General features: G+C 36.4%; 1 protein-coding gene across 14 annotated transcripts in view; it reads right to left on the bottom strand.

Annotated features, from left to right (window-relative positions):
- The window catches only part of CNTLN (centlein), a 314,849-nt gene that overhangs the window by 176,752 nt on the left and 110,395 nt on the right, over positions 1-27,702 (bottom strand). For all 14 annotated transcript variants that reach the window (XR_012516586.1, XR_012516587.1, XR_012516588.1 and 11 more), the window contains exons 7-8: positions 25,883-26,041; positions 7,794-7,988 (exon numbers count right to left, since the gene is read on the bottom strand). Coding sequence is in view for 11 of the 14 variants with exons in the window: in XM_010338733.3 (XP_010337035.2) it covers positions 7,794-7,988; positions 25,883-26,041 (354 nt within the window). In the remaining 3 variants the exon portion in view is untranslated. The remainder of the gene's footprint in view (positions 1-7,793; positions 7,989-25,882; positions 26,042-27,702) is intronic.

Below are 27,702 nucleotides of genomic sequence, written 5' to 3'. Positions count from 1 at the left end.
ATTATGTTAAATAATACAGCAACCAACAAACGATTAGTACCCAAAATAAGTAACTTCAACAAAAAGAAAAACATCCTACTAGAAAAATAGATGAGACGTATTTCACACATAAACATAAGAAACTCAAACTCATTAGAAATCAAAGAAATACAAAATGAAACTATAATGAGATATTTTATCCCTTTAAAAATACAACTAAGAAGTCTGTAATTTGGCAAACAAGTTGGCATTTTCTTATTAATCTGAACATTTGCATATCTATCAGACAATTTCACCCTTAGCAATAAGTCCTAGACACAGTCTTGCACATGTGTGTCAGAAGACACACATACAGTCTTTGTGGTACATACAAAGATCACAGCAGTAGTATGTAAAAATTCTTATAGCTGAAAAAACAAAAAACACAAAAAAGTTCACTGACAAAGAATAGACTGTTTAGTCTAATTGGGTTCCCATAAACGGAGTATCCTATAAACAACAGAAATGTAATCCTCACAGTTCCAGAGACTGGGAAGTCCAAGATCAAAGCACTGGTATGGTGTCAAGGGAGGGCTGCCTTTTGGTCCATACACAGAATTGGCTTGCTATATCCTCACATTGTGGAGGGTGAGAGGGGTATCTCTCAGGCCTCTTATTTTATAAAGGTGCTAATCCCATTCATGAGAGCAGAGCCTCCCAATGTCCCACTTCAAATATCTTCACATTAGGGATTAGAATTCAGGTATGAGTTAGTGTGGGGAATACAACCAGACTATTCCATAAATAAGCTGTAGTTTATTCATACAACAGACTGTTGCACAGAGGGGGAAAGAACTACAGAACACTCAGCAACAATAAATTCCCCTACAAAAAGACTTACTCACAGAGCATAATATGTGTAGATGATATTTTTAAGGTTTAAATAAAAGCAATACTAAACAATATATTATTTAAGAAAACATAGTTTTAATAGGTAGGAACTCATAAACAAAAAACCCAACACAGTAGTGTTGGGTTGAAAAAAAGAAAGATGGGATCAGGAAAGAGTACATAGATACAATCAAGATTATTTGTGACAGCTGCTGGTGAGTATACCACATTATATTTATTCTTCTATAGGTTGCAAATATTTTGTAATAAAAATTCTAAAAGTAAAGCAAGAACATAAGGGAAAACAGTTAAAGAAAATTCTCTTCGACTGAGGACAGCAAGGAATAGAGAGTAACGATGAAAAGAAATAAAAATCAACAAGACTGGTTAAAACATGCAACTCAGATCTTGTGGTCTCGCCATTAGCCACATGGCATGTATCTCATTCACAGATAAATATAGTAAATTTAATGGTTGGCATTCTCTCTTGTCCTCTTCTGCAAGATTTTCCTCCAAGGCAAAAAACATTATTTCTACATGACAAAGATAAACAATCGCTTTGAGATAAGAATAGGCAGTCATTCAGAATTCAGCTAGTTAAGAGCAGGGTGCTTAGAAATCAAGGGTCACAGGTTTCAATCCCATATGAACCAATTAGCTTTGCCCTTTTCTATGGCAAAGACTGTCAGCTCACCAATAATTCGGATTACAAGTTGAAATCGGAAGAAAGGAAGATAAATCCCCACCAATATGAGAAAAAAATCTCAAATTTACTAACATAACAAGGGTCTTCTCTGTATAATAAATTAAGAGCTAACATTTATTACTATTAAACGTCCACCATTCATTGTCTCATGTAATCTTAATGAAACTCTAATGAGGTAAGTACTATTATAATAACCATTTTATAAATGTTGAAACTGAGTTGACTTAGAGAAGTAACTTGCCCAAAGTCACACAATTAAGTGCTCAAGTCTATGATCCAAATCCATGCATCCGACTCCAGAATCTATGTTCTTATCTATTACTCCGTAAATAATACCCCCACAATCCTGCATAAAAAAAAAGTCTCACTAGAAGTATTTAAAAATTCAGATAGAAAAATTGAAAGAACAAAACTTTCCTACCATTTCCCCTCAACTATGTATTTCCCTTTCCACTTAGTCTCCCATTAATCATTAAAGTATGACCGCTAGACCGGCTCTAACAGCCTGATCTGGAACATGACAGAAATGCAGAATCTCAGGCCCCAGCCCAGGTGGACTGAATTAGAATCATGAGTATTCCCAGCCTAAAATGCTTGGATGTAGATTAGAAGAAGTATTTACCCAAAGTATTCTCACTATCTAGGATACACAAACTTTCTCACTCTGGACCTATGCTAGTGCACTTCTGACAAGTGCACTTTCTGAAACTAGAAAGCCCTTAACAAACTGACATAAATTGTTTGTTCTGTCAAAGTTTTGGTAATTCCTTCCTCTCCATTAAACATGCTCCTTGAAAAGCTTCTCTCCACAGGTTCCTATTTGGTTCATACTTCAATTATAGCACATTTGTAACTATTTTTTACCTGAATGCCTATCTGTAAGATTCATAGAAACATAAATGTGCTTGTTCAGTTTTGTTTCCCCTGTCAAAATACAATGGGATTTTAATAAATATTGCCTATATGATTGAATAAATGAATGCTGGATGGATGGATGGGAAAAAAAAGGATGAAGAGATGAGTCTTGTTGGACTGAATCCTAAAATAAGAGTATCGGCATGATAATGTATATGTTAATAATTGGTAGAAATCTTGAGTCACACATTTCTCTTCATTCCTGCTTCCCTAATTCAGAACTTCCACATCTCTCCTCTATCTAACTTCAGAGTCCTCCTACTGTTAGGAGAGCTGTGAGAATAATTTTTCTTGCCTCAGAAAACAGCAAATCCATTTGTCCAGGTGGTTAGCACTGAAAAGCAGAGATTCTTTTTTAATTCATCCTTTCTTTTCATATTTCACATATAAGCCAATATCAAAGTTTATGACTCTACCTTTGAATTATTTTTATAACATAGTCTAAGTACCCACTGAGTTCTACCTGGACTATTACAATTGCTTCTTAACTTGGTCTCCCTGCTCTCATCCTTGCCTTCCTATATCATGTTTTCTGCAATGCATCCAGAGTGATCTTCTTAAAACATTCAGTTAGATGTCACCACTCTTCTGATTAAGACAACCCAATAGGTCCTATGTTGCTCTTCTACAAAAAACACACCAAAGGTTTTCCATTTCACTCAGAGTAAAATCTATATCCTTATAGTAGCCTAACAGGGCCCAAGGAGACCTGCCCCACATTTATCTCTCTGAGGTCACCTTTTACTTCTCTTCCCCTAACTCTCAGTCTAGCCATACCAACCTTCTTGCTAGACAAGCTCCTGATACATGAGCTTTGCATTTGTCTTCTCTGCTTAGCATGCTCTTCATCAAATATCTAAATGATTCACTTCTTCTAGATTTCTTTTCAAATGTCACATAATCAGAATGATTTCTTCTGCTACCATACACAAAATAGAACTATCATTCTCCATTATGCTCCATCTCATGCTGTATTATTTTTCTCCATGTGCATACACTCAGGTCAGAGGGTCACTGTCTGATAAGCACATGACACATGGTTATAAGTGCTATGTTATTGTTTCCTTGCTTTGTTTCCTAATATTTCTTCATCACCAAGAGTAGCACCTAAAACAGAGTAGTATATCAATAAAAATTGGTGGAATATATATTTAGATATATTAATTAATGAAGAGTTGCAGTGAACAGTATGATTCCTGCATTTTACTATACATTTCACAAAAAAAAATACTTTAAATTCATATTTCCTATCTGTCTATCTTCCATATAACCTAAAAGCCATTAATTAATCAGTCCATAAAATGTATTTATTTTAAGGTCACCTCATTAGCTACACAAAGGTTCTTATTCAGAGAAACATACTCAACAATATCTATCTAATATTCATTCCTACGATTTTCAAACTCCACATATGTACGACATATACAAAGGGACAATTATAAAATTACAACGGATATCTCACCAGAAATTATGCAAACCCAATGATCGTGGCATGGTATCTTCTCAACAATAAGGAAAAAAAAAAACATTTTTTCTTCTGTCTGGTTTGAGACAATTGCATAAAGAAATAATTATAAATCTGTAATGATGGCATACAATGTATAAAGATGTATTTGTGACAAAAACAGCATAAAGAGCAGGGGAAGAAACAAAAGTACATAGGAGCATGATTTGTACTGACATTAAGTTCATATGAATTTCTATGAGATTGCTGTAAACCGTTAGTTCTAATCCTTCCAGGGTATCCATTAAGGAAATAACTGAAAAAAATATATAGTAAAAGAAAAACAAAGGAATTAAAATATTCACACAAGAAAATATTACAAAAAAGAAGGCAGTAATGGAGGAAAAGAAGAACAAGACATACACATATAAAAATTAGCAAAATGGCAGCTTGCCACTGCTCAACGAAATAAGAGAGGACACAAACAGATGGCTATGTCATGATAAACCTGTTGTAAGTTGAAAATACTGCAAGTTGAAAGAAAAAGAGAGGGAGAGGAACCAAAAACAGGATAAACAGAAAACACATGATAATGCCAGTACACCTAAACCAATCATATTATAATTATGTTACAATTCAATGGATTAACACTGTAATGTAAAGGAAGAGATTGTCAGAATAAATTACAAACAACGGGATCCAAATATATACACTTTAAATATACAGTAACCTATTTGCTGAAAATAAAAGAATGAGAAAGGTATACTATGTAAAACATAATCATATAAGGGAATAATTGGCTATACTGACATAATAAAGATACATTTCAAGCTAACAAAATATTATAGTTAAAAATGACTTTTTATAATGAGAAAGGGTTCAATGAATCAGAAAGACATGACAATCATCAATATGCATGCAACTAATAAAACAGCTTTAAAATGCATGAAGCAAAAATTGAGAAAACTCAAAGGAGAAACAAAAATGTATAATTATATGGGAGATTTTAACATTCCTTTCTTAAGCAACTGAGAGAAAAACTAAACATAAAGATCATTAAAGACATAAAAGATCTGAACACTGTCAGGTGCAATGATATAATTAATATTGATATTTAAGGAGCACTCTGCCCAGTACCTGCAAAATACAAATTATTCTCAGGTACATATAGCACTTTCACCAAACCCATAGGCTTCAAGTCTCAATAAATATCAAAATACGATAATCTTATACAGTAAGATAAGACCACAGTGGAAGTAGATTAGAAGTCAGTAACAATAAGATAAACAGAAAACATATACATATACACATATATATATATAAATATTTCAAAAGTAAATAAGACACTTACATTCATCAAAGAGTCAAACAGAAAATCCAAAGGGAAATCAGAAACATTTCTAAATGAATGCTAAGCTGGAAACCATCATTCACAGCAAACTAACACAAGAACAGAAAATCAAATACCAAATGTTCTCACTCGTAAGTGGGAGCTGAACAATGAAAACACATGCACACAGGGAGGGGAACATCACACATCGGGGCCTGTCAGGGGATGGGGGGCTAGGGGAGGGATAGCATCAGGACAAATACCTAATGTAGATGATGGGTTGATGGATGCAGCAAACCACCACAGTACGTGTATACCTATGTAACAAACCTGCACATTCTGTACATGTATCCTAGAACTTAAATAATAATAATAATAAAGAAATTGAAGAGCTCGAGGTAAAATTACTACAAAAAAACACAGGAGAAAGAACATACAGAATATTCTTCAAAAAGAATAAAGTAACTTATATTACCCTTGTTTCAAAAGTTATTATAAAGCTACATATATGGGTAGGCATAATTCTCAACTCTGTTCTACTGATTATTTTGTCAATTATTATGCTAATGCCATACTACCTAGATATTTTAGCTCAGTAAGTCAGTCTCAAATCCGGGAGTGTAAGTCCTTCAACTTGTTCTTTATGAAACTTAATTTTCCTCTTTTAGGTACTTTGCATTTCCCTACAAATTTTAGAATTGATTTGCCAGTTTCTTAAAAAAAAAAACAGAAAAAGCCTCCTGGGAGTTTGATTGAGATCTTTTCTCTTAAAAAAAGAAAAAAAAAAAAAAAAAAACCCTCCTGGGATTTTGATTGGAAAGCTTTGGGAGAACAGAAAGATTTCTTAAATGAAATACCAAAGCAATAACTATATATGATTAATTTGCCTGAATTAAAATTAAGAAGTGGCCTGGCACAGTGGCTCATGCCTGTAATCCCAGCACTTTGGGAGGCCAAGGCGGGTGGATCACCTGAGGTCAGCAGTTCAAGACCAGCCTGACCAACATGGTGAAATCCTGTCTCTACTAAAAATACAAAAAATTAGCCTGGTGTGGTGGCAGGCACCTGTAATCCCAGCTACTTGGGAGGCTGAGGCAGGAGAATTGCTTGAACCCAGGAGGCAGAGGTTGCAATGAGCCAGGATTACACCACTGCACTCCAACCTGGGCGACAAGAGCAAAACTCTGTCTCAAAAAAAAAAAAAAAAATTAATTTTTGTTAATCAAATGACATCTTGAGGAAAATCAAAAGACAAGGTACAAACCGAGATATCTGCCATATATTAACTTACTAGGGATTAATATCAAGAACATATAAAGAGCTTTTGTAAATCGGTAAGAAAAAGGTCCAATAGAACATTGAACAAAAGACATAAACAGATATTTCACAAAGAAGACACACACTGGATCGTCAGTGATATGCACATAAGGAACGAAATAAAATATTATCTTATACTCATTCAACTGGCAATTAAATAAGAAGTCTGATAACACCGAGTGTTAAAGTAGGACAGGAAACAGCCAGATTTCTTTTATATTGTTGGTGATAGTAAAACTGATAAAACCACTTTGAAACATAGGTGATCAGTATTGTGTAAAAGTAATATTTTCATACTCTGTTCCAGAATTTCTATCCCTAGATATATAACCCTCAAAGATGTATGCACATATACATCAAGAAACATGTGTGAAAATGTCAACAGTAACACTATCCATAACAGCAAAAATGAAAATAACCAAACTACTCATCTAGAGACACATGTAAAAATAGTTATGAAATACTCACATGTAACAGAATATTTTTAAGCAGTGAAAACAAACAGCTATACCAAAAAACATGGATAAATCTTCGTAACATAATGATGAGTCAAAATTGCGTAATCCCATATAACACATATTATCATTTTTATCAATGACTAAACAATAAATTGTTTCCTCATAGTTTTGTATATGATAAAATTTTGAATAAAAAGGTTAAGAAACATGTTTAAGTTCACAAAGCTCACAGAGCTATAATTTATCTGAGGCTTATTTGAAACCAGATCCTACATAGTTATCTACACATTTATACTACATTCATTTACCACAGGAAATAGTAAGAGAGATTATATGACCTGTTCAAAATCATGTATCAAGGTAGTGACAGGAGTAGGACGATTGGATATTAAGCACTGCATACCAAGCATTATGGCAAGTACTTTATAAGACTTACTGTTAGATACTCTTTCTATTCCATTAGCTCATTTAGTTATGAAGTCTCAAAATGGGCATAACCAATTAATTTGCTTTTCCATAATGTCTATCAGTCAAATGATTCATTACAATAACTATATTTGCTATACCCTGTACTTCCACATGCACTTCTATATGAAGTTGTATTGTAATATTCATGCCTACAAAAAGTATAAAAATCGTATAATGCAAAATTATCTGCACATTTCTTATACTCCAATAAATACAAATATATTTAAATTTTATGTTTTAGTCAGCTGTAGGAGATTATCTAATTTGATATTACCCTGAACAACATTTTTAGAAAATGTTACTCACCTGCACTGAGGAGTCTGGATCATTTTGTAGAGGTAAAGGATGAGGTGCTCCCTGTGATTCCTGAAGTTTTTCTTTTAACTTAACATTTTCTTGCTCTTTTTGAAATAGCTGATCCTGAAGATTAACAACACTTTGCTGGAGCACAGCTTCATTTGATTTTGTGGTTTCAAAACAAATATGCAACTCATTGTAAAGCTGTTTCAAAAAATATATTCAAACTATATTAATAATCAATAAAGCTAGTGTCCGCGCATGTGTGTGTGTGTGTGTGTGTGTGTGTGTGTGTGTGTGTGTATGAACTGTGTAAACATAGTCTTTGCCTTCAGGTTATTTTAATAGTCTTAGAGAGAAAGAAGATATAAACACAGAAAAACTAAATTATATAATTTTTAATATTTAATTTTTAACACTTAAATTTCATATTAATAACTAAAAAAGATGTAAGAAAGGCAACATGTACTGTTAGCCAGTGTAATTTAGGAAAAGAATGCCAAATTTCTGAGAAAGAAAATACTTTAACTTAGCTATATTAACCACGGAGGGAATTATGAAAAAGGACCTGATCTGAGCCATGACAATACAATTGGAATTGACCAAAAACAAAAATTCTAAAGATAGAAGAAATGTGAAAAACATTATGTACAATGATAGAAAAGGACAGAAAGGAACTAAGACTATCAGTTTAATTGGACTTAATACATACATTTGAAAGAAAACAAAATTTATTAAGAGTTAACTAATGTTGAATTCTACATTCTTATTAAGTAACCTAATGCTAGGAGGAGCAGAAGGACTAATAAGAGACAAAGTCGGCTGGGCATGTTGGCTCTCACCTGCAATCCCAGCACTCTGGGATGCCGAGATGGGCGGATCATGAGGTCAGGAGTTCAAGACCAGCCTGACCAACATAGCGAAAACCCATCTCTACTAAAACATATTAAAAAATTAGCTGGGCATGGTGGGGCATGCCTGTAGTCCAAGCCGCTTGTGAGGCTGAGGCAAGAGAATCACTTGAACCTCGAAGGTGGAGGTTTCAGTGAGCCAAGATTGTGCCACTGCACTTCAGCCTGGGCAAGAGAGTGAGACTGAGATTCAAAATTAATTAATTAATTAATTAATTAAAATAAATTTTAAAAAGAGACAAAGTCAAGCAATAAGACTGTAGATAGAATGTAAAAGCTCTTCAATAACAGATTAAGAGGATGGACCTGTTCTGTAGACAACAGGGAGTTACTGAAAACCTTAAACGGTGTGAAAAACTAGAAGCAACACTTTGATGGCTTGATCAATAACTTTAAAACCTTTTTAAGTTAAGGCAATATGCATTAAATAAATTTAAAAGAAGCTCATTAAGGAGGAGGATCCAAGATGGCCGTTTAGGAACAGCTTGGGATTGCAGCTCCCAGTGAAAGCGCGGAGGGTAAGTGGACACCGCATTTCCAGACACATTTTTATTGCCCACAGACCAGGAGATTCCTAGGTGGAGGAGCCCCATGGGTCGCCAGTGCGACTGTTTTGGCCAGCGTGGCCCGTTTCGGTCCCCACGGCTGTTTTGGCCCACGCGGCTTTCCCGCACCCCGGCAAAGCAGTTCTTCCTACAAAATACACTGGTCTGGGTACCCTTTTGACTGGCAATTGGAGCCCTGGGAAGGCGCAGTCGCCCATTCATCTGACTAAACGGGGGTCTGAGGCAGGAAGCCAGGCCAGGAGATTCCCGGGCAAAAACAAACAAACAAACAAAAAGGCCCGATGAATCTCAGCGCCACTGTTTCAGCCAGCGCAGTGAGTCGCTGCAGGGGAAATTACATAGACCCCGGTGCCTTTTCAACAGGTGACTGGAAGACCTGGGAGAGTCAACCGTTCAACCGGAGAGCAAAAGGCTCTGAGGCAGGGAGCCAGGTGATCAGGCTTGGCTGGTCCCACCCCCACAGAAGAACAGCAATCAGAAACTCTTTGGATTGAGAGGTTCACAGCAAGCACAGCTAAACCCGAGAAGGTCCAGCTCTGGGGGGGGGAGAGGTCTCCGCCATTGCCGAGGCAGCCCGTTGCCGAGGCAACCTGCCATTACAACAAGAGTCCACCATTACAGAGGAAGGCCACCAATGCTGAGACAGTTCTAACTACACCCATATAAATAGGACTGCAGGGAAGTTCACATGACAGTGGGGCAGAGCCCACAGCAGCTCAGCAAAGCCTCTGCAGGCAGACAGTGACTAGGCTGCCTCATTGCTGTGCAGGGCAGCCCTAAAAAAAAAAAAAAAAAAGGCAGCAGCACAACGGAAACTCATAAATAAAGCCCTAACTCCCTGGGACAGAGCACCTGGGGGAAAAAAAGGTGTTTATGAGTTCTGCTGCAGCAGACGTAAATATACCTGCCCAGCAGCCCTGAATGAAAAACGGAGCTCACAACTCAGCACTTGAGCTCATGTAAAGAACAGACTGTCTCCTGAAGCGGCTCCCTGACCCCCGTATATCCAAAGAGTCACCTCATAAAGGAGAGATCAGATTGACATTTAGCAGGTATCCTTCTGGGACAAAGATAGTAGAAAAAGAAACTGGTAGCAACCGTTACTGTTCTGAGGACCTGGAGTGGACCTCAGCAGCCCTACAGCAGAGCGGCTGGACTGTTAGAAGGAAAACAAAGAAACAGAAATACCTTCATTATCAACAAACTGGATGTCCACTCAGAGACCCAATCTGAAAGTCAGCAACTACAAAGACAACAGGTGGATAAATCCACAAAGATGGAAGAAACGAGCACAAAAAGGATGAAAACACCCGAAACCAGAACACCTCTCCTCCTACAAGGGTTCACAACTCCTCACCAGCAAGGGAACAAGACTGGATGGAAAATGAGTGTGAAGAAATGACGGAATCAGACTTCAGAAGGTGGGTAATAAGGAACTTCTGTAAGTTAAAAGAACATGTTCTAACCCAATGCAAAGAAATTAAGAACCTTGAAAAAAGATTTGACGAAATGCTAACAAGAATGGACAAATTAGAGAGGAATATAAGTGAATTGATGGAGCTGAAAAACACACGCGAATTTCATGAAGCATGTACAACTTTCAACAGCCGAACTGACCAAGCAGAAGAAAGGATATCAGAGGTCGAAGATCAACTCAATGAAATAAAACGAGAAGGCAAGATTAGAAAAAAGGGGTAGAAAGGAATGAACAAAGTCTCCAAGAAATGTGGGACTATGTGAAAAGACCTAATCTACGTTTGATAGGTGTACTTGAATGCGATGAAGAGAACGAATCCAAGCTGGAAAATACTCTTCAGGATATTATCCAGGAGAACTTCCCCAACCTAGCAAGGCAGGCCAATATTCAAGTCCAGGAAATACACAGAACACCACACAGATATTCCTCAAGAAGAGCAACCCCAAGGCACATAATCGTCAGATTCACCAGGGTTAAAATGAAGGAGAAAATGAGAGAAAGGGCAGCCAGAGAGAAACGTCAGGTTACACACAAAGGGAAACCCATCAGACTCACAATGGATCTCTCAGCAGAAACCCTACAAGCCAGAAGAGAGTGGGGGCCAATATTCAACATCCTTAAAGAAAAGAACTTTCAACCCAGAATTACATATCCAGCCAAACTAAGCTTCATAAGTGAAGGAAAAATAAAATCCTTTGCAAACAAGCAAGTACTCAGAGACTTCATCACCACCAGGCCTGCTTTACAGGAGCTCCTGAAAGAGGCTCTATACATAGAAAGGAACAACCAGTACCAGCCACTCCAAAAATAAACCAAATGGTAAAGAGCATCAACACAATGAAGAATCTATATCAACTAATGGGCAAAACAGCCAGCTAGCATCAAAATGGCAGTATCAAATTCAAAATAACAATATTAACCCTAAAGGTAAGTGGACTAAATGCCACAATCAAAAGACACAGACTGGCAAATTGGATAAAAAGCCAAAACCCATCAGTGTGCTGTATCCAGGAAACCCATCTCACATGCAAGGATACACAAAGGCTCAAAGTAAAGGGATGGAGGAAGATTTACCAAGCAAATGGAAAGCAAAAAAAGGCAGGAGTTGCAATTCTCGTCTCTGATAAAATAGACTTTACATCAACAAAGATCAAGAGACAAAGAAGGACACTACATAATGGTAAAAGGATCAATGCAACAAGAAGAGCTAACAATCCTAAAAATGTATGCACCCAATACAGGAGCACCAAGATACATAAGGCAAGTTCTTAAAGACTTACAAAGAGACTTAGACTCCCACACAATAATAGTGGGAGACTTTAACACCCCATTGTCAATATCAGACAGATCAACCAGACAGAAAATTAACAAGGATATCCAGAACGTGAACTCAGACCTGGAACAAGCAAAGCTAATAGGCATTTACAGAACTCTCCATGCCAAATACACAGAATATACATTCTTCTCAGCACCACATCACACCTACTCTAAAATTGACCACATAATTGGAAGCAAATCACTCCTCAGCAAATGCAAAAGAACGGAAATCGTAACAAACAGTCTCTCAGACCACAGTGCAATCGAGTTAGAACTCAGAATGCAGAAACTAACTCAGAACCGCACAGCCTCATGGAAAATGAACAACTTGCCCTTGAATGTTGACTGGATAAACAATGAAATGAAGGCAGAAATAAAGACGTTCTTCAAAACCAACGAGAATGAAGACACAACATACCAGAATCTCTGGGACACATTTAAAGCAGTTTCTAGAGGAAAATATATAGCAACGAGTGCCCACATGAGAAGAAAGGAGAGATCTAAAATTGACACCTTGTCATCAAAATTGAAAGAGCTAGAGGAGGAAGATCAAAAAATCTCAAAACCTAGCAGAAGACAGGAAATAACTAAGATCAGAGCAGAACTGAAGGAGATACAGACACAAAAAACTCTTCAAAAAATCAATAAATCCAAGAGCTGGTTTTTTGAAAAGATCAACAAAATAGACAGACCACTAGCCAGATTAATAAAAAAGAAAAGAGAGAATAACCAAATTGATGCAATAAAAAACGATAAAGGGGATATCACCACAGATTCCACAGAAATCCAAACCATCATCAGTGATTATTACAAACAACTCTATGCACATAAACTATTAAACCTGGAAGAAATGGATAAATTCCTGGAAACTTGCCTCCTCCCAAGCCTAAACCAGGAAAAAGTCGAAACCCTGAAAAGAACAATAACAAGGTCTGAAGTTGAGGCAGCAATTAAGAGCCTACCACCCAAAAAAAGCCCAGGTCCAGAAGGGTTCACAGCTGAATTCTACCAGACATACAAGGAGGAGCTGGCACCATTCCTTCTGAAACTATACCAAATAATCCAAAAAGAGGGAATCCTTCCCAAATCATTTTATGAGACCAACATCATCCTGATACCAAAACACAGCAGTGGCTCAACAAGAAAAGAAAACTTCAGGCCAATATCCATGACGAACATAGATGTAAAAACCTTCAATAAAATACTGGCAAGCCGATTGCAACAGCATATCAAAAAGCTTATGCACCAAGATGAAGTAGGATTCATCCCAAGGATGCAAGGCTGGTTCAACATAGAGAAGTCCATAAACGTAATTCACCACATAAACAGAACCAAAGACAAAAACCACATAATTATCTCAATTGATGCAAAGAAGGCCTTTGACAAAATTCAACAGCCCTTTATGCTAAAAACCCTCAATAAACTAGGTATTGATAGAACATATCTCAAAATAATAAAAGCTATTTATGACAAACCAACAGCCAATATCATACTGAATGGGCAAAAACTGGAAGCATTCCCTTTAAAATCTGGCACTAGACAAGGATGCCCTGTCTCACCACTACTATTCAATATAGTATTGGAAGTTCTAGCCAGAGCAATCAGGCAAGAAAGAGAAATAAAGGATATTCGAATAGAAAAGGAGGAAGTCAAATTGTCCCTATTTGCAGACATGATTGTATATCTAGAAGACTCCATCCTCTCAGCTCAGAGTCTCCTGAAACTGATAAGCAACTTCAGCAAAGTCTCACGATACAAAATCAATGTGCAAAAATCACAAGCATTCTTATACGCCAATAACAGACCTAAAGAGAGCCAAATCAAGAATGAACTGCCATTCACAATTGCTACAAAGAGAATAAAATACCTAGGAATACAGCTAACAAGGAACGTAGAGCATCTCTTCAAGGAGAACTACAAACCACTGCTCAACGAAATAAGAGAGGACACAAACAGATGGAGAAACATTCCATGTTCATGGTTAGGAAGAATCAATATAGTGAAAATGGCCATACTGCCCAAAGTAATTTACAGATTCAACACTATCCCCATCAAGCGACCAATGACCTTCTTCACAGAACTGGAAAAAAACACATTAACATTCATATGGAACCAAAAGAGAGCCCAAATAGCCAAGTCCATTCTAAGCAAAAAAAAAAAAAAAAAAAAAAAAAAAAAACGGGAGGCATCACACTACTAGACTTTAAACTATACTACAAGGCTACAGTAATCAAAACAGCATGGTACTGGTACCAAAACAGAGATATAGACCAATGGAACAGAACAGAGGCCTCGGAGGAAACACAACATATCTACAACCATCTGATCTTTGACAAACCTGACTAAAACAAGCAGTGGGGAAAGAATTCCCTGTTTAATAAATGGTGTTGGGAAAACTGGCTAGCCATTTGCAGAAAGCAGAAACTGGACTCCTTCCTGACACCTTACACTAGAATTAACTCCAGATGGATTAAAGACTTAAACATAAGACCTAACACCATAAAAGCCCTAGAAGAAAATCTAGCAAAACCATTCAGGACATAGGTGTAGGCAAGGACTTCATATCCAAAACACCAAAAGCATTGGCAACAAAAGCCAAAATAGACAAATGGGACCTAATCAAACTCCACAGCATCTGCACAGCAAAAGAAAGAGTCATTAGAGTGAATTGGCAACCAACATAACGGGAAAAAATTTTTGCAGTATACCCATCTGACAAAGGGCTGATATCAAGAATTTACAAAAAACTAAAACAGGTTTACAAGAAAAAAACAAACAAGCCCATTCAAAAGTAGGCAAAGGATATGAACAGATACTTTACAAAAGAAGACATACATGAGGCCAACAAATATTTGAAAAAATGCTCATCATCACTGGTCATCAGAGAAATGCAAATCAAAACTACATCGAGATACCATCTCACGACAGTTAGAATGGTGATCATTAAAAAATCCAGAGACAACAGATGCTGGAGAGGATGTGGAGAAATAGGAACACTTTTACACTGTCGGTGGGAGTGTAAATTAGTTCAACCATTGTGGAAGACAGTGTGGCGATTCCTCAAGGACCTAGAAATAGAAATTCCATTTGACCCAGCAATCCCATTACTGGGTATATATCCAAAGGATTATAAATTGTTCTACTATAAGGACACGTGCACATGAATCTTCATTGCAGCACTGTTTACAATAGCAAAGACCTGGAACCAACTCAAATGCCCATCGAAGATAGACTGGACAGGGAAAATGTGGCACATGTACACCATGGAATACTATGCACCCATCAAAAATGATGAGTTCATGTCCTTTGTAGGGACACGGATGAACCTGGAAACCATCATTCTCAGCAAACTGACATAAGAGCAGAAAATCAAACACCGCATTTTCTCACTCATAGGCAGGTGTTGAACAATGAGAACACATAAACACAGGGAGGGGAGCACTACACACTGGGGTCTGTTGGGAGGAAATGGGGAGGGACAGCGGAGGGTGGAGAGTTGGGGAGAAATAGCATGGGGAGAAATGCCAGATATAGGTGATGGGGAAGAAGGCAGCAAATCACACTGCCACGTGTGTAACTATGCAACAATCTTATATGTTCTTCACATGTACCCCAAAACCTAAAATGCAATTTAAAAAAAAAGCTCATTAAAACTATGAGACAACATATAAGTGTTACCATATAGAGAATAATACAGGGTTAACAATGGTATGCCTCCAGCACTTGTGAACTTGCTTGGTAATGAAAATCCTAATGTCTAATTGTGATTTAATGAGATATAATTCAATCTGTGGTAGCTGATTTACATACAGAATCTGTATGTATATCTGCAGCTGACACTAGAAAAGTGACCTGAGTGAAGATATCTGTGTGTGTGTGTGTGTGTGTGTGTGTGTGTGGTTTTAAAGGCTAACAGTAAAATCATATAATAAGAGCAAAACCCCGAAGTGAAAAATCTCAAAATTGTGTAGATGCTACGTTAAGTTTTTAGGTTTGCTCATTTAATTAAAGATACAGAACATCTTTCATTAGTTGGCCTTAACTCATGGGAAGAAACTCACAGACATAAAAGATTATAAACCTTTAGTTCATCTAGAAACCTACGATTTGTGTACATTTCTGTATGCATGTTATACCTCCATTTTTCAAATTTAAAAAGCCTTGTAAAACCTTTCATTAATACATCTCCAGAAACATAATTTGTCACAAAAATAAGACCCTCCAAAGTTCCACACCACTGGCATATAATTAGCTCAACATACCTTTTATCTTTTATTAAAAAATATGTATATCTGGCTGGGCATGGTGGCTCACACCTGTAATCTCAGCACTTTGGGAGGCCAAGGAGGGCAGATCATCTGAGCTCAGGAGTTCGAGGCCAGCCTGGGCAACATGACAAATCCCCATCTCTACCAAAAATACAAAAAATTACCCAAGAATGGTAGCATGTGCCTGTAGCCCTGCTACTTGGAAGGCTGAGGTAAGAGGATCACTTGAACCCAGGAGGTCAAGGCTGCAGTGAGCCAAGATTGTACCATTGCACTCCAGTGACAGAGGGAGACTCTGTCTTAAAAATAAAATAATCTATCTATCTATATTATTGTGGAGATATATAATCCACTTCAATTCCTAGCCAAAGTCTAAGTAATTTTTTAAAAGTGTTGCCTATATGATTTATTTAAAAAATCAGAACATCACCGGGCGTGGTGGCTCAAGCCTGTAATCCCAGCACTTTGGGAGGCCGAGGCAGGTGGATCACGAGGTCGACAGATCGAGACCATCCTGGTCAACATGGTGAAACCTCATCTCTACTAAAAATATAAAAAATTAGCTGGGCATGGTGGCACGTGCCTGTAATCTCAGCTACTCAGGAGGCTGAGGCAGGAGAATTGCTTGAACCCAGGAGGCGGAGGTCACGGTGAGCCGAGATCGCACCATTGCACTCTAGCCTGGGTAACAAGAGTGAAACTCCGTCTCAAAAAAAAAAAAAAAAAAAAAAATCAGAACATCAATTTATACTTTCCCTTCCCATTACAACTTTATAACAGGGAGCATGCCCAGTGTCCTTTCCACAGCTGATACCATCAGATATTCTAGGAGGGAAGAAAGAGTAGGAAGCTGACAGCTTTGAGGGACAATGAAGAGGTCAGAGTGCGTACTTGTACTGTGCTGCTGCTGTCATGAGTGGGTTCAGGGTAGCAAAGAATAAAGCAAACCCTGCACACAGGAGCTAAACTGGCTAGGGAGAGTTGAGACTATGAGTGAAGGTCTTCTCTTCACTGCACAGTCACTTTTTCAGTGAATATTTAACCACTTTCTAATCTTAGGGGCTTTATTTACGCTAACCAATGTTTACCTAATCAATACAAATCACTCTGAGGTAAATAATAGAAGATATTATTAAATTCACATATTTCAAATATTTGAGAATCCCATGGACACTGGTAAGTGCTGACAAAGAAAATCACATACCTTCCCTCCTAATCACCAAGGTACAGGCATGATGCTAGGGTATGGTCGGGATTGAGGACCAATTTACTGGCCACTAGTGCCAAGAGTGTGGTATACCTTACTCTTGGGTGTTACATCTTGGGACCTTCTTCCACAAAAAGAGGACTCTTGGTCTATTCATTTATGGAAGAAGGCTCTATCTTAATGTATCCCCTCTCTTGTCTAACTTCTGTCTTGCTTCATAAAATAGAGGACTAACAGCACTCTTCTTGTGTTCTCTACGTCGCTCTCTCTGACATGCAGTTTAAGCAGTTGCATTCCTATTCAGAAGTTGCCCTGACTTGATGTGATATGACCAGGTGAGTAAAATTACTCTAGGACAAACTCTCTGTCTTGCACTGAATATCCATCCTTCCAAGCAGCAGGTGAAAAAGAACACAGAAAGCCCGTATCAAATTAGACCAGCTTTGCTCCAGGTATTGGGACAAACTTATTCCTTAGCTTACTCCAAACATGCATCTTCTACTTGCCTGTTTTCTTTGTTGGTTCACTGGATTTCATATATTTAATAGTAATGGGATCACTTGGTTGTGAAGTTAGAGCACAGGAAGCAAAGATAGTCCTCCATCCATTTTTAATTCTAGGCCTCACTTCAGCAGTAAACTTGGTTAAAACAGCCTTCAACAAGGTTAAATCTATCTTTTTTTTTTTTTTTTTTTGAGATGGAGTTTCACTCTTGTTACCCAGGCTGGAGTGCAATGGCGTGATCTCGGCTCACCGCAACCTCCGCCTCCTGGGTTCAGGCAATTCTCCTGCCTCAGCCTCCTGAGTAGCTCGGATTACAGGCATGTGCCACCATGCCCAGCTAATTTTTTTTGTATTTTTTAGTAGAGATGGGGTTTCATCATGTTGAGCAGGATGGTCTTGATCTCTTGACCTCGTGATCCACCCGCCTCAGCCTCACAAAATGCTGGGATTACAGGCTTGAGCCACCGCGCCTGGCTGAATCTCTTTATTTCTAAAGTGTTTTTTGGTGACAAGACCTATGGGTAAAAATGTTTACTTCTCTAGGAGATCCTACAAGAACGCAAAAGCTTAGGATGTTCCGGTGCCCTGGGTAGATTCCATCTTATTCTCATTCCATTAATAAAAGTAGAGTTAAAAAAAAAGTTCTCAAGTGAGTAAATTAGGCTATGATAAATACATTCATCCAAATTGCTTTAGGCATCCTGAGTTAGCTTTTTTCCTATTAGCAATAAGACTCCTTTTTTTTTTTTTTTTTTTTTTTTTTGAGACAGAGTCTGGCCATCGCCAGGCACCAGGCTGGACTGCAGTGGCACGATCTCAGCTCACTGTAACCTCTACCTCATGGGTTCAAGCAATTCTCTTGCCTCAGTCTCCTAGGTAGCTGGGACTACAGGTGCACACCACCACGCCCAGCTAATTATTTTTGTATTTTTAGTAGAGGGGGTTTCACCATGTTGGTCAGGATGGTCTCGATCTCTTGACCTCGTGATCCAACCACTTCAGCCTCCCAAAGTGCTGCGGTGGCTTGAGCCACCACGCCTGGCCAAGATTCCTTACAACAGTTTTCAGAGAGGCTCTTTCCTCTACAATTTCTTTCCTCTAATAATCCAAAAAGCTTGAATGGATCAGAATTTTTTTTTAAGATTCTGTTCTGTAAAATGTAATCATATATTACATTATATACTTTAGAAGTATCAATCACTATAATTCACATGTAATGTATTAGCCACTATTCTTCATGCTATATTCTGTTGAAGAAATTAAAGTGAAAAAGGTTAAAAAGGTCAGGAGACAGAAAGCGAGTTAGAAATAAGACTTCAAATTCCAACTCCTTTCATTTTCGGGGGCTTAGACCGAAGAGCTCCTTTTCAAATATTTTTATTAGTGTTAAACAACTAGATAATATTTTATATATCTTAACATTTTTGAAAATGTATATGTTCTGTTACCCAATAATAATAACTTGTTTAAGGATTAAAATCTTCCAAATTTAGTAAATATACTAAAGTCATTCCCTCAGTATCCACAAGATTGTTTCTAGGACCCAAGTGGATACCAAAAATCTGCAAATGCACAAGTCCCTTATATAAAATGGCACAGTATTTGCATATAAACTATGTACATCCTCCTGTATACTTTAAGCCATCTCTGGATTACGTATAATACCTAATACAATGTAAACACTATGTAAATAGTTGTTATGCAGTTTTTTGTATTAATTTTTATTGTTGTATTGCTATTTTTTATTTTTTTCCCAAATATTTTCAATCCATGGTTGAATCTTTGAATAGGGATGTAGCCTGTGGATACAGACTGCCAACTATATTTGCAACATTGACTGAAACAATAAATTCTTCAAGTGAAAACTGTACTATTTATAGCCAAAAACAAGAAGACTAATTTAACATACAATTTAATATGCTAACTCCTTATTTTTCTAGTTTCATAACAGTTTCAGTAATATGGTCACCAAATAGAACAAAAAGTTATAAAATACATATTAGTACCCCAACCATGTTAGATGGTCTACAAATCATAAATGCTGACATAATTCCCTTTCAATATTTAAATCCTATACATGGATATAAAGGATTTACAGAGATATTAAAATATTAAAAATTTTATGAATGGCTACATGCTCAGAGGAAGAGAACACCCTAGATTACTTTTATTGATCTTGACAGTTGTTTTTTCTCCTAGAAGAGCCTCCCACACTATAAGACTGGTGGATTCGTGTATGTTATGGAGAGCTCTGGGAAAACATGACTCACCTCTTTTCTGTGTTCAAAACCTTTTTCTAATTTTCTTTCTTTACCTTTGTCTGCCCTCCCCAATCCCTGAATTCTACCACATAGGACAACTGTTTTTATCTTTTCAGATCATTAAACAGATATTATTATACATATCTACTTAATAAATGAGAAAGAATAGGGAATGGAAGGGCAAGAAAAAGGGGTGAAGAATTGAGAGAAAGAGAACAGAGGAAACAAACTTCATTAGAAACAGTAACTAAGACCTGACTCTTAAAGAAGCTTAGTAAGAACTGAAAATAAATTGTTAGTATAATATTTTTTAATTCAACTCGCTTGAGTCTTACAGCTAAATCTCAATTATTATTTGAAAATACTAAAATAAATCTATATGAAAATATATTTGAAATTTTGAGTAAATAATTTCATCTCACTATTGCAAGATTATTCAAATTTGTTGGAAAAAAATCTAAAAATATGTGTAGACAAGGGTTAAGACAATTACTACATATAATGCTCTAGATTAAGAATGAATAATCTGATATAAATGAACACTAAAAATCTGAACCATAGCACACCTGACAAGGCAGTATGATCATTCCCAAATTTTAAAATCCTGCACTACACAACTATTACATTTTTGAGGAGAAAAAAACAGGGTCAGTAAAAAATCTTCAAAAGCTCAAAAAGTTTAAAAGTGTGATGTAATAGCAAGATAAAAGAAGCCAAATACGTACAATCAGGAGAAACAATGGCTAGAGAATGATGAAAGCCTTTTCAGGGGAAGGTAACATGCTATACTCTGATCACCAAAAACACTATAGCGGAATCTTCTGAATAACATTTGACGTAAATATGAGGATAAATATTCCAACATTAGAAATTATTAAGCATTGAAAAAATTTAGATGAGAATAGATAATGCAAGTTTGTAGAATCTGTTTAATAAGGCTTTTAAAAATAAGATATCATCTTTCCATTTATAACTTAACTATATTGTGGGCTTTCTAATAAAGTTAAGGATTGCATTCTGGACCCAAGATCACCTACATCTGAATTCTACACAGGTAGCTGTTCGACTTTAGACAACACTCTAAGCTTCAGTTACCTGGTCTATAAAACAGGGATAAAAATAACAATACCACATCGGGTTGGTTTGAGGCTTAAACAATGAGGCAAAAGACCTGTTGCCAATGCCTGAGATGCAATAAGCTAAAACATGTTAACTATTATTATTATATGGTTACTAGGAGCAACTTTCATTTTTACCTCACTTTACATAATACATTTCTAAAATAATTTGTATAAACAGAAACTCAGATTCTCCCTGGCTTATAGTACAATTTTACATTCTTTCTTTATAACAGTGATCTAACTGGAATGACTTCTCACTTGTATGTTGTTTCTCCACATTTTTCATCACCACAGAACCATTCATCCATTGGTAATATGCAATTTAAATAACACTCTAGTCCATTTAATGGACCAGAGTAATATTTAAATTAAAATAGAAACATTGCCATAAAGTTTTAAAATACTCTAACAATTATGATTTTTAAACTGCATATCCAGAGTGGGACACCATAACATGCAATGTCTCAAGGTTCAGTAACTTAACGTTTACTGATCATGTAGTAGGCAGGTCCCCTTAAAATCCATGACCCCCATACATTCTTATTATGGAATAATTTTTAAATAATATGTTATAAGAACTAATTAAAAGTGAATTGGGCCAGGCACAGTGGCTCAGACCTATAATCCGAGCACTTTGGGAGGTTGAAGCAGGTGGATCACCTGAAGTCAGGTCTGGCCAACATGATTAAAACCCCATCTCTATCGAAAAGTACAAAAATTAGCTGAGTGTGGTGGCACATGCTTGTAGTCCCAGCTACTGGGGAGGGTGAGGTGAGGGAATCACTTGAACCCAGGAAGCAGAGGTTGCAGTGAGTAGAGATTGGGCCACTGCACTCCAGCTTAGGCAACAGAATGAGACCCTGTCAAAAAATAAACAAAAAAAGTGTATTGCTCATGGTTAATACAATGTTATAGTTTAATAAAAAGAAGTCTTCCCTGGGTGAGTAGGGGGTAGGTCAGTGTGTGCGTGTGTGTGTGCGTATATATGTGTAGTCAATGCACTCTAATGAATCGTAATAATCTGAACTGAAAACAAAGAGATATTTATTGCAGTTTTATTTACAGTAGTAAAACACTTAAATAACATATATAACACTAGAAAAATAAATTATGACTGTGTAAAATAGTTATGTTATGATTTTTAAAACTATAATGTTAAAGTGAAAAATATTAGTGTGCTCACAGACATGTTAACATGCATTTTTAAAACTGAAATATTAAAAATGTTCACAGTATTTACCTCTGGGAGATGGAACTATAAAATACTTTGTTTTTTTTTTTAATAACTATATATAGCTACCAAAATAACTATAACGTCTACTAACTGTAAACAAAATTTGTAAAGAATAAAGGAAAATATTTTCAAATTGAGTCTAGTTGAGGCTACTAATGAAAACTTTATGAACAACTACAAGCATCTAAAATAACTTCAAAATTAAAATATGACTGCGGGAATTACAATTTCAAAGTGAGTATCATCTTATGTATCAGTGAAGCCTGCAACTTCCATGCTACCCAAGGTAATATCTGAGAAACAAAAATAAAAGAAAAATGAAATTCAATCAAGAGAAAAAAATGACAAAAATAGACTAAACCCAAGGAAAAGCAAACCAAATACTTAAGGTAGCACATCTCAGTTTATTGTCTTCTATTTTTTTTTCTGCCTCAATACTATTCACAAACACAACATACCCCCATCATTTACATCTTTCATTTTCTATAATGATTCCTGGAAGGGACAAACATAATCCTAGAGGAAACATATGTAAAGTTTCAAAATGTACCCCAGATCACAATTTAGGTTAGGCAAGTTCTCCAAATAGGGGCATAAGTTCTACTTCCCAAATTTAGTAAAGGCATACACTAAGGAATTTGTCATTTCAACAAGAGTTCACTTGGAAAAGCTATGAGAAATTAATTTGTCTCTGATAGTTTATATTCTTAGAAAAGTATTACTAGTATGACACCATCAAGAAGAGCTTTTTTTTTTTTTTTTTTTTTTTGAGACAGAGTCTTGTCTGTCGCCAGGTGCCAGGCTGGAGTGCAGTGGTGCAATCTCGGCTTACTGCAACCTCTGCCTCCCAGGTTCATGCAATTCAAGGAGAGCTTTCTTTATTCTTAGTCTTGGAACTAGCCCCCAGTTATGCTCCCATACTTCCTGCTACTACTATTATAACATACATCATTCTTACTTCTACCATTTAATGTTTGCTATCAACTAATTTTAAACTGTAAGAGTTGTAAAATAAAGAAAGTAAAATGGTATATATGCAGGTAACTGGGCAGGAAAGCTTTCAGGCACTGGACGAAAGTGTACCTTGAAAGGTTAAATAAACGTTCAAGGAACAAAAACATGGTTTGTGGTGTTGAAGTAGAATAAAAAGAGAAGGCAAAGATGAGATCAGAGAGGTAATGTAGAGCCAGAACATGTAGGGACCCACAGGTTGTAGTAAGAACTTAGGTTTTTTATTTTTAATGGTCTGGGAAACCAGTGGAGGCACTTGAAGAGAGGAGTGATCTGATTTGACTCACAAAGTTTTGGCAAGAATATCCTGGCACCTATGTTTAGAACACTCAAAAGGCTTAAGATCAAAGCAAAGGAACTGACAAGTTACTGCAATAATCCAGGTAATACATGATAGTGGCCCGGACAGAATGGTGAAACAAGGGCAATGGGAAGTAGTCAAATTCTGCACCTGTATTGAAAACATAACACGTTCCAAGTGAGATGCCCATTAGGCATCCAAGTGAAGAGACATTAAGTAGACAATTAGATATACTCTTTCCTAGAATACACTGAAGAGATCCAAGGTAGGTAAACAAATTTGGGAATCATCAGCCTAGAGACACAGGTAGAACATCCAAATCCACAAATCCGAAATGCTCCAAAATCCAAACATTTTTGAGCACCAGTATGATGCTCAAAGAAAATGCTCATTGGAGCATTTCAGATTTCAAATTTTCAGATTTGGGATGCTCAGCCAGTAAATGTAATAAAAATATTCAAAAATCCAAAAACTCAAAATGTAAAATATTTCTGGTTTCAGGTTCCAAGCGTTTCAGATAAGGGATATTCAACCTGTAGAATAATTCTGAAAGTCAAGGTGATTAGATAAAATTACCTAGGGTGTGAGTTTAAACAGGAAAAAAAAAAAAAAAAAAGGAGAGATCCTAAGACGGAGGCCTGGGACATTTTAACATTTATAGGACATGGAGACTGGGTGGGACCAGAAAGAAACTAAAAAGAGACAGTCAGAAACTGAAGGAAGAAAACCACACCATTATAGTACGCTGGAAACCAAGAGGGAAAAAAAAATATTTCAAACAACAGAAAGCTATCAAGAGGGGAGAAAGAGAAAACAGTTAAAATTATTAATAAGGTATAGTGTTGCAACTCCTTTTAGCAATGGAGCCTGGTTCAGAAACAAAAAACACAGTGGGCAATCCCAGCCACAAAACAAAAAGGCGGCACTGCTGTAGCTGAAGTGGAGAGAACAGACTATGTCTTCCTGCTTGGTATTATCTAGGGAAAAGACAAAGGGAACGCAAAACACGCTGAAAACCACTGTTACAAAGCATCATTTAAAAATACGTGTTTACGTTTTAAGGTAATTTATACTATTTTAATTATAGACATTGGATTTTCAGTGATTTTTTTTTTTTAGAACAAGAGTAAGATCAAAAGGAAAAATCCAGTAATTTTAGAGAAATAATATGAACTGTTATTATTTAACCTCTCTAAGCCCTACTCACCTCAACTATTAATATTAAATGAGAATAACACTATATAAATTATGTATGTGAATAATTTAGCACTCTATACAAAACATATGAAAAACTCAATAAGGTATTTTTTTTAATTACTAGATAAAATTATTGCTGCTGAGTCGGTCAGCACACCTACATACTTGGGTAAACCTTCTTGAAGGGTTCCTAAAACAACTGTAAAGTAAAAGACTACTGAACGGAAACACACAAAATAAACAGAGAAAAATCATGATCCTAAAGACCTCCTCAGTAATCTCCTTTGTGTTTGTGAAGATTTGCCCAAAAAAAGTACAATTTTTGTAATGAAAGTCTGCCTTAAGTCATAAGCTAGAATCATACTTAACAAAGTAATTTCTTATAACAGCAGGCTGAGGAATTCCATTCTCCAAATCCTTTCCCATTTTGAGACTATACTCGTAGTATATTTCACAGTAGCTATCTCAATACCACTTTATAAAAATAATACCCTACAGAGTAAACTTGTATCCATATTTTAAGTGAATCAGCTCTAAAAACCATAAAGAAAACTCACAGAATTTTAAATATTACCAAATTCAACTATCATTCACTTCTAATTTCAAGAAACACATGTATAAGGAAGTAATAATGAAATGCTGAAATTGAAAAACATCTAAATTCTATATGTTTATAAGTTCATAGATATACATTTGCATCTTTGTTACAGAATAAAAGCATACTTTTTGATATGATTTACTTTCAGCTGTGTGAACATCTTCCTGATTTCTCAGTACTTTTTGTGTGTCCATATTGAGAACCTGAAGCTGCTGGATCAGCTCCGCTTGCTGGGCTGTATGTGTACTGTTCTGTTTGTAAAGATTCTGCAGCTCCTGCAATTCCTTCCTGTGCAAAATAAAAAGAGAAAAGTATGGATAAAGATCATCTCAGTTAAATAATTGTGTTCATCTAAGGTTACAGATTGGCATTCTATTTTTCATTTACCATTTGTACTGCAGGCAAACTTATTTATAAAACAAATAATAAAGTATTTAATATTTATCACATACACACAGAAAGTATTGATAGAACTACTATGACTTTCAAAGCCAGATACATATTAATTTTTTTGTAGCTTGATAGTAATAAAAACCCTGGATATACATAGTACCACCTTTTATTTAAATTAAGTAAATGCTTCAGTTTCAAGAATTAACAAGTAGTGAGGTTAACTATGGTTATTAGACAGTTTTGAACAAGGGGACATGAACCCTATATTATTATGCAGAACTTTAAATATATTAAAAAGAATCCCAAAGGGTATATTTAAGTTTTGAAACCAAAGTTCCTTAAAGCACAACTGCCAATTCTATTTTGTAAGCTAAGGGTCCTGGGCTGGGATTCCTGTGACTCCTCTAATCCAGCTTAAAGAAACTGATGAGGTCAGAAAGTCAGAAAGTCACAAGGAAAATCCAGTCCTACTAAGCTACCCAGGATGAAACTGATAAACAGGAGGACAAATGAACTGGTGATGGCCATGATGGCACTAAGAGTCTAGGAGAACTGCACCTTAGAGATAGAGGTTTCCAGATTGCTGTGGTAGTGAATCCTGTGTGATACAGATCATATGAAACCGAAAACTATTTTGTATATTTAATTTGAACAGTAAAATATTTATAAAGCTCTATTTCATCAAAATATACTATAAACAGTAGTCTCTTGGTATCTGTGGGAGAATGTTTTCAAGACCCACTTTGAATACAAAAATTTACAGATGCTCACGTCCCTTATTTAAAATGATGTAGTTTTGCATATAATCTATGTACAACCTCCCAAATACTTTAAGTCATCTCTAGATTACTTATAATACCTAATACAAAGTACATGCTATGCAAATAACGTTATACTGCACTCTTTAGGGAAAAATGACAAGAAAAAAAGTGTGTACATGTTCAGTACAGATGCAACCACTCATTTTATTTCCTTGATACTTTCAATCCGTGATTGGATGAATCCATGGATATGAAAGGCTGATTGTACTTATATAACATTTTGGGCTGGGTGTGATGACTCACACCTGTAATCCCAGCACTTTGGGAGGCCGAGGCGGACAGATCACAAGGTCAAGACATGGAGACCATCCTGGCCAACATGGTAAAACCCCATCTCTACTAAAAATACAAAAATTAGCTGGGTGTGCTAGCGCATGCCTGTAATCCCAGTTATTCAGGAGGCTGACGCAGGAGAATCACTTGAACCCAGGAAGTGGAGGTTACAGTGAGCCAAGATTGCTCCACTACACTCCAGCAGAGCAAGACTCCATCTCAAAACAAAACAAAATTTAAAAAATCAAAATATATATGTATTTAAATATATAACATATTATATATACATTTTTGATATACAATCTTGAAGACTGTATTTCTTAATGGAACTTTTTCTTTACCTATAACCTTTAACTACTCATTCATTCACATAAGATAAGTCTTAAAGAAAGAATAAAATAAATATGCAGGCAGTTGTTGAAGATTGAAAAAAAATTAGTATGGGAGCAAACAGTTCT

The sequence above is a fragment of the Saimiri boliviensis genome, chromosome 2, assembly GCF_048565385.1.
Source record: "Saimiri boliviensis isolate mSaiBol1 chromosome 2, mSaiBol1.pri, whole genome shotgun sequence".
In the NCBI taxonomy this organism is placed as follows: Eukaryota; Metazoa; Chordata; class Mammalia; order Primates; family Cebidae; genus Saimiri; species Saimiri boliviensis.
The sequence above is the reverse complement of the archived record's forward strand: the minus strand, read 5'-3'. Positions and strand labels throughout refer to the sequence as shown.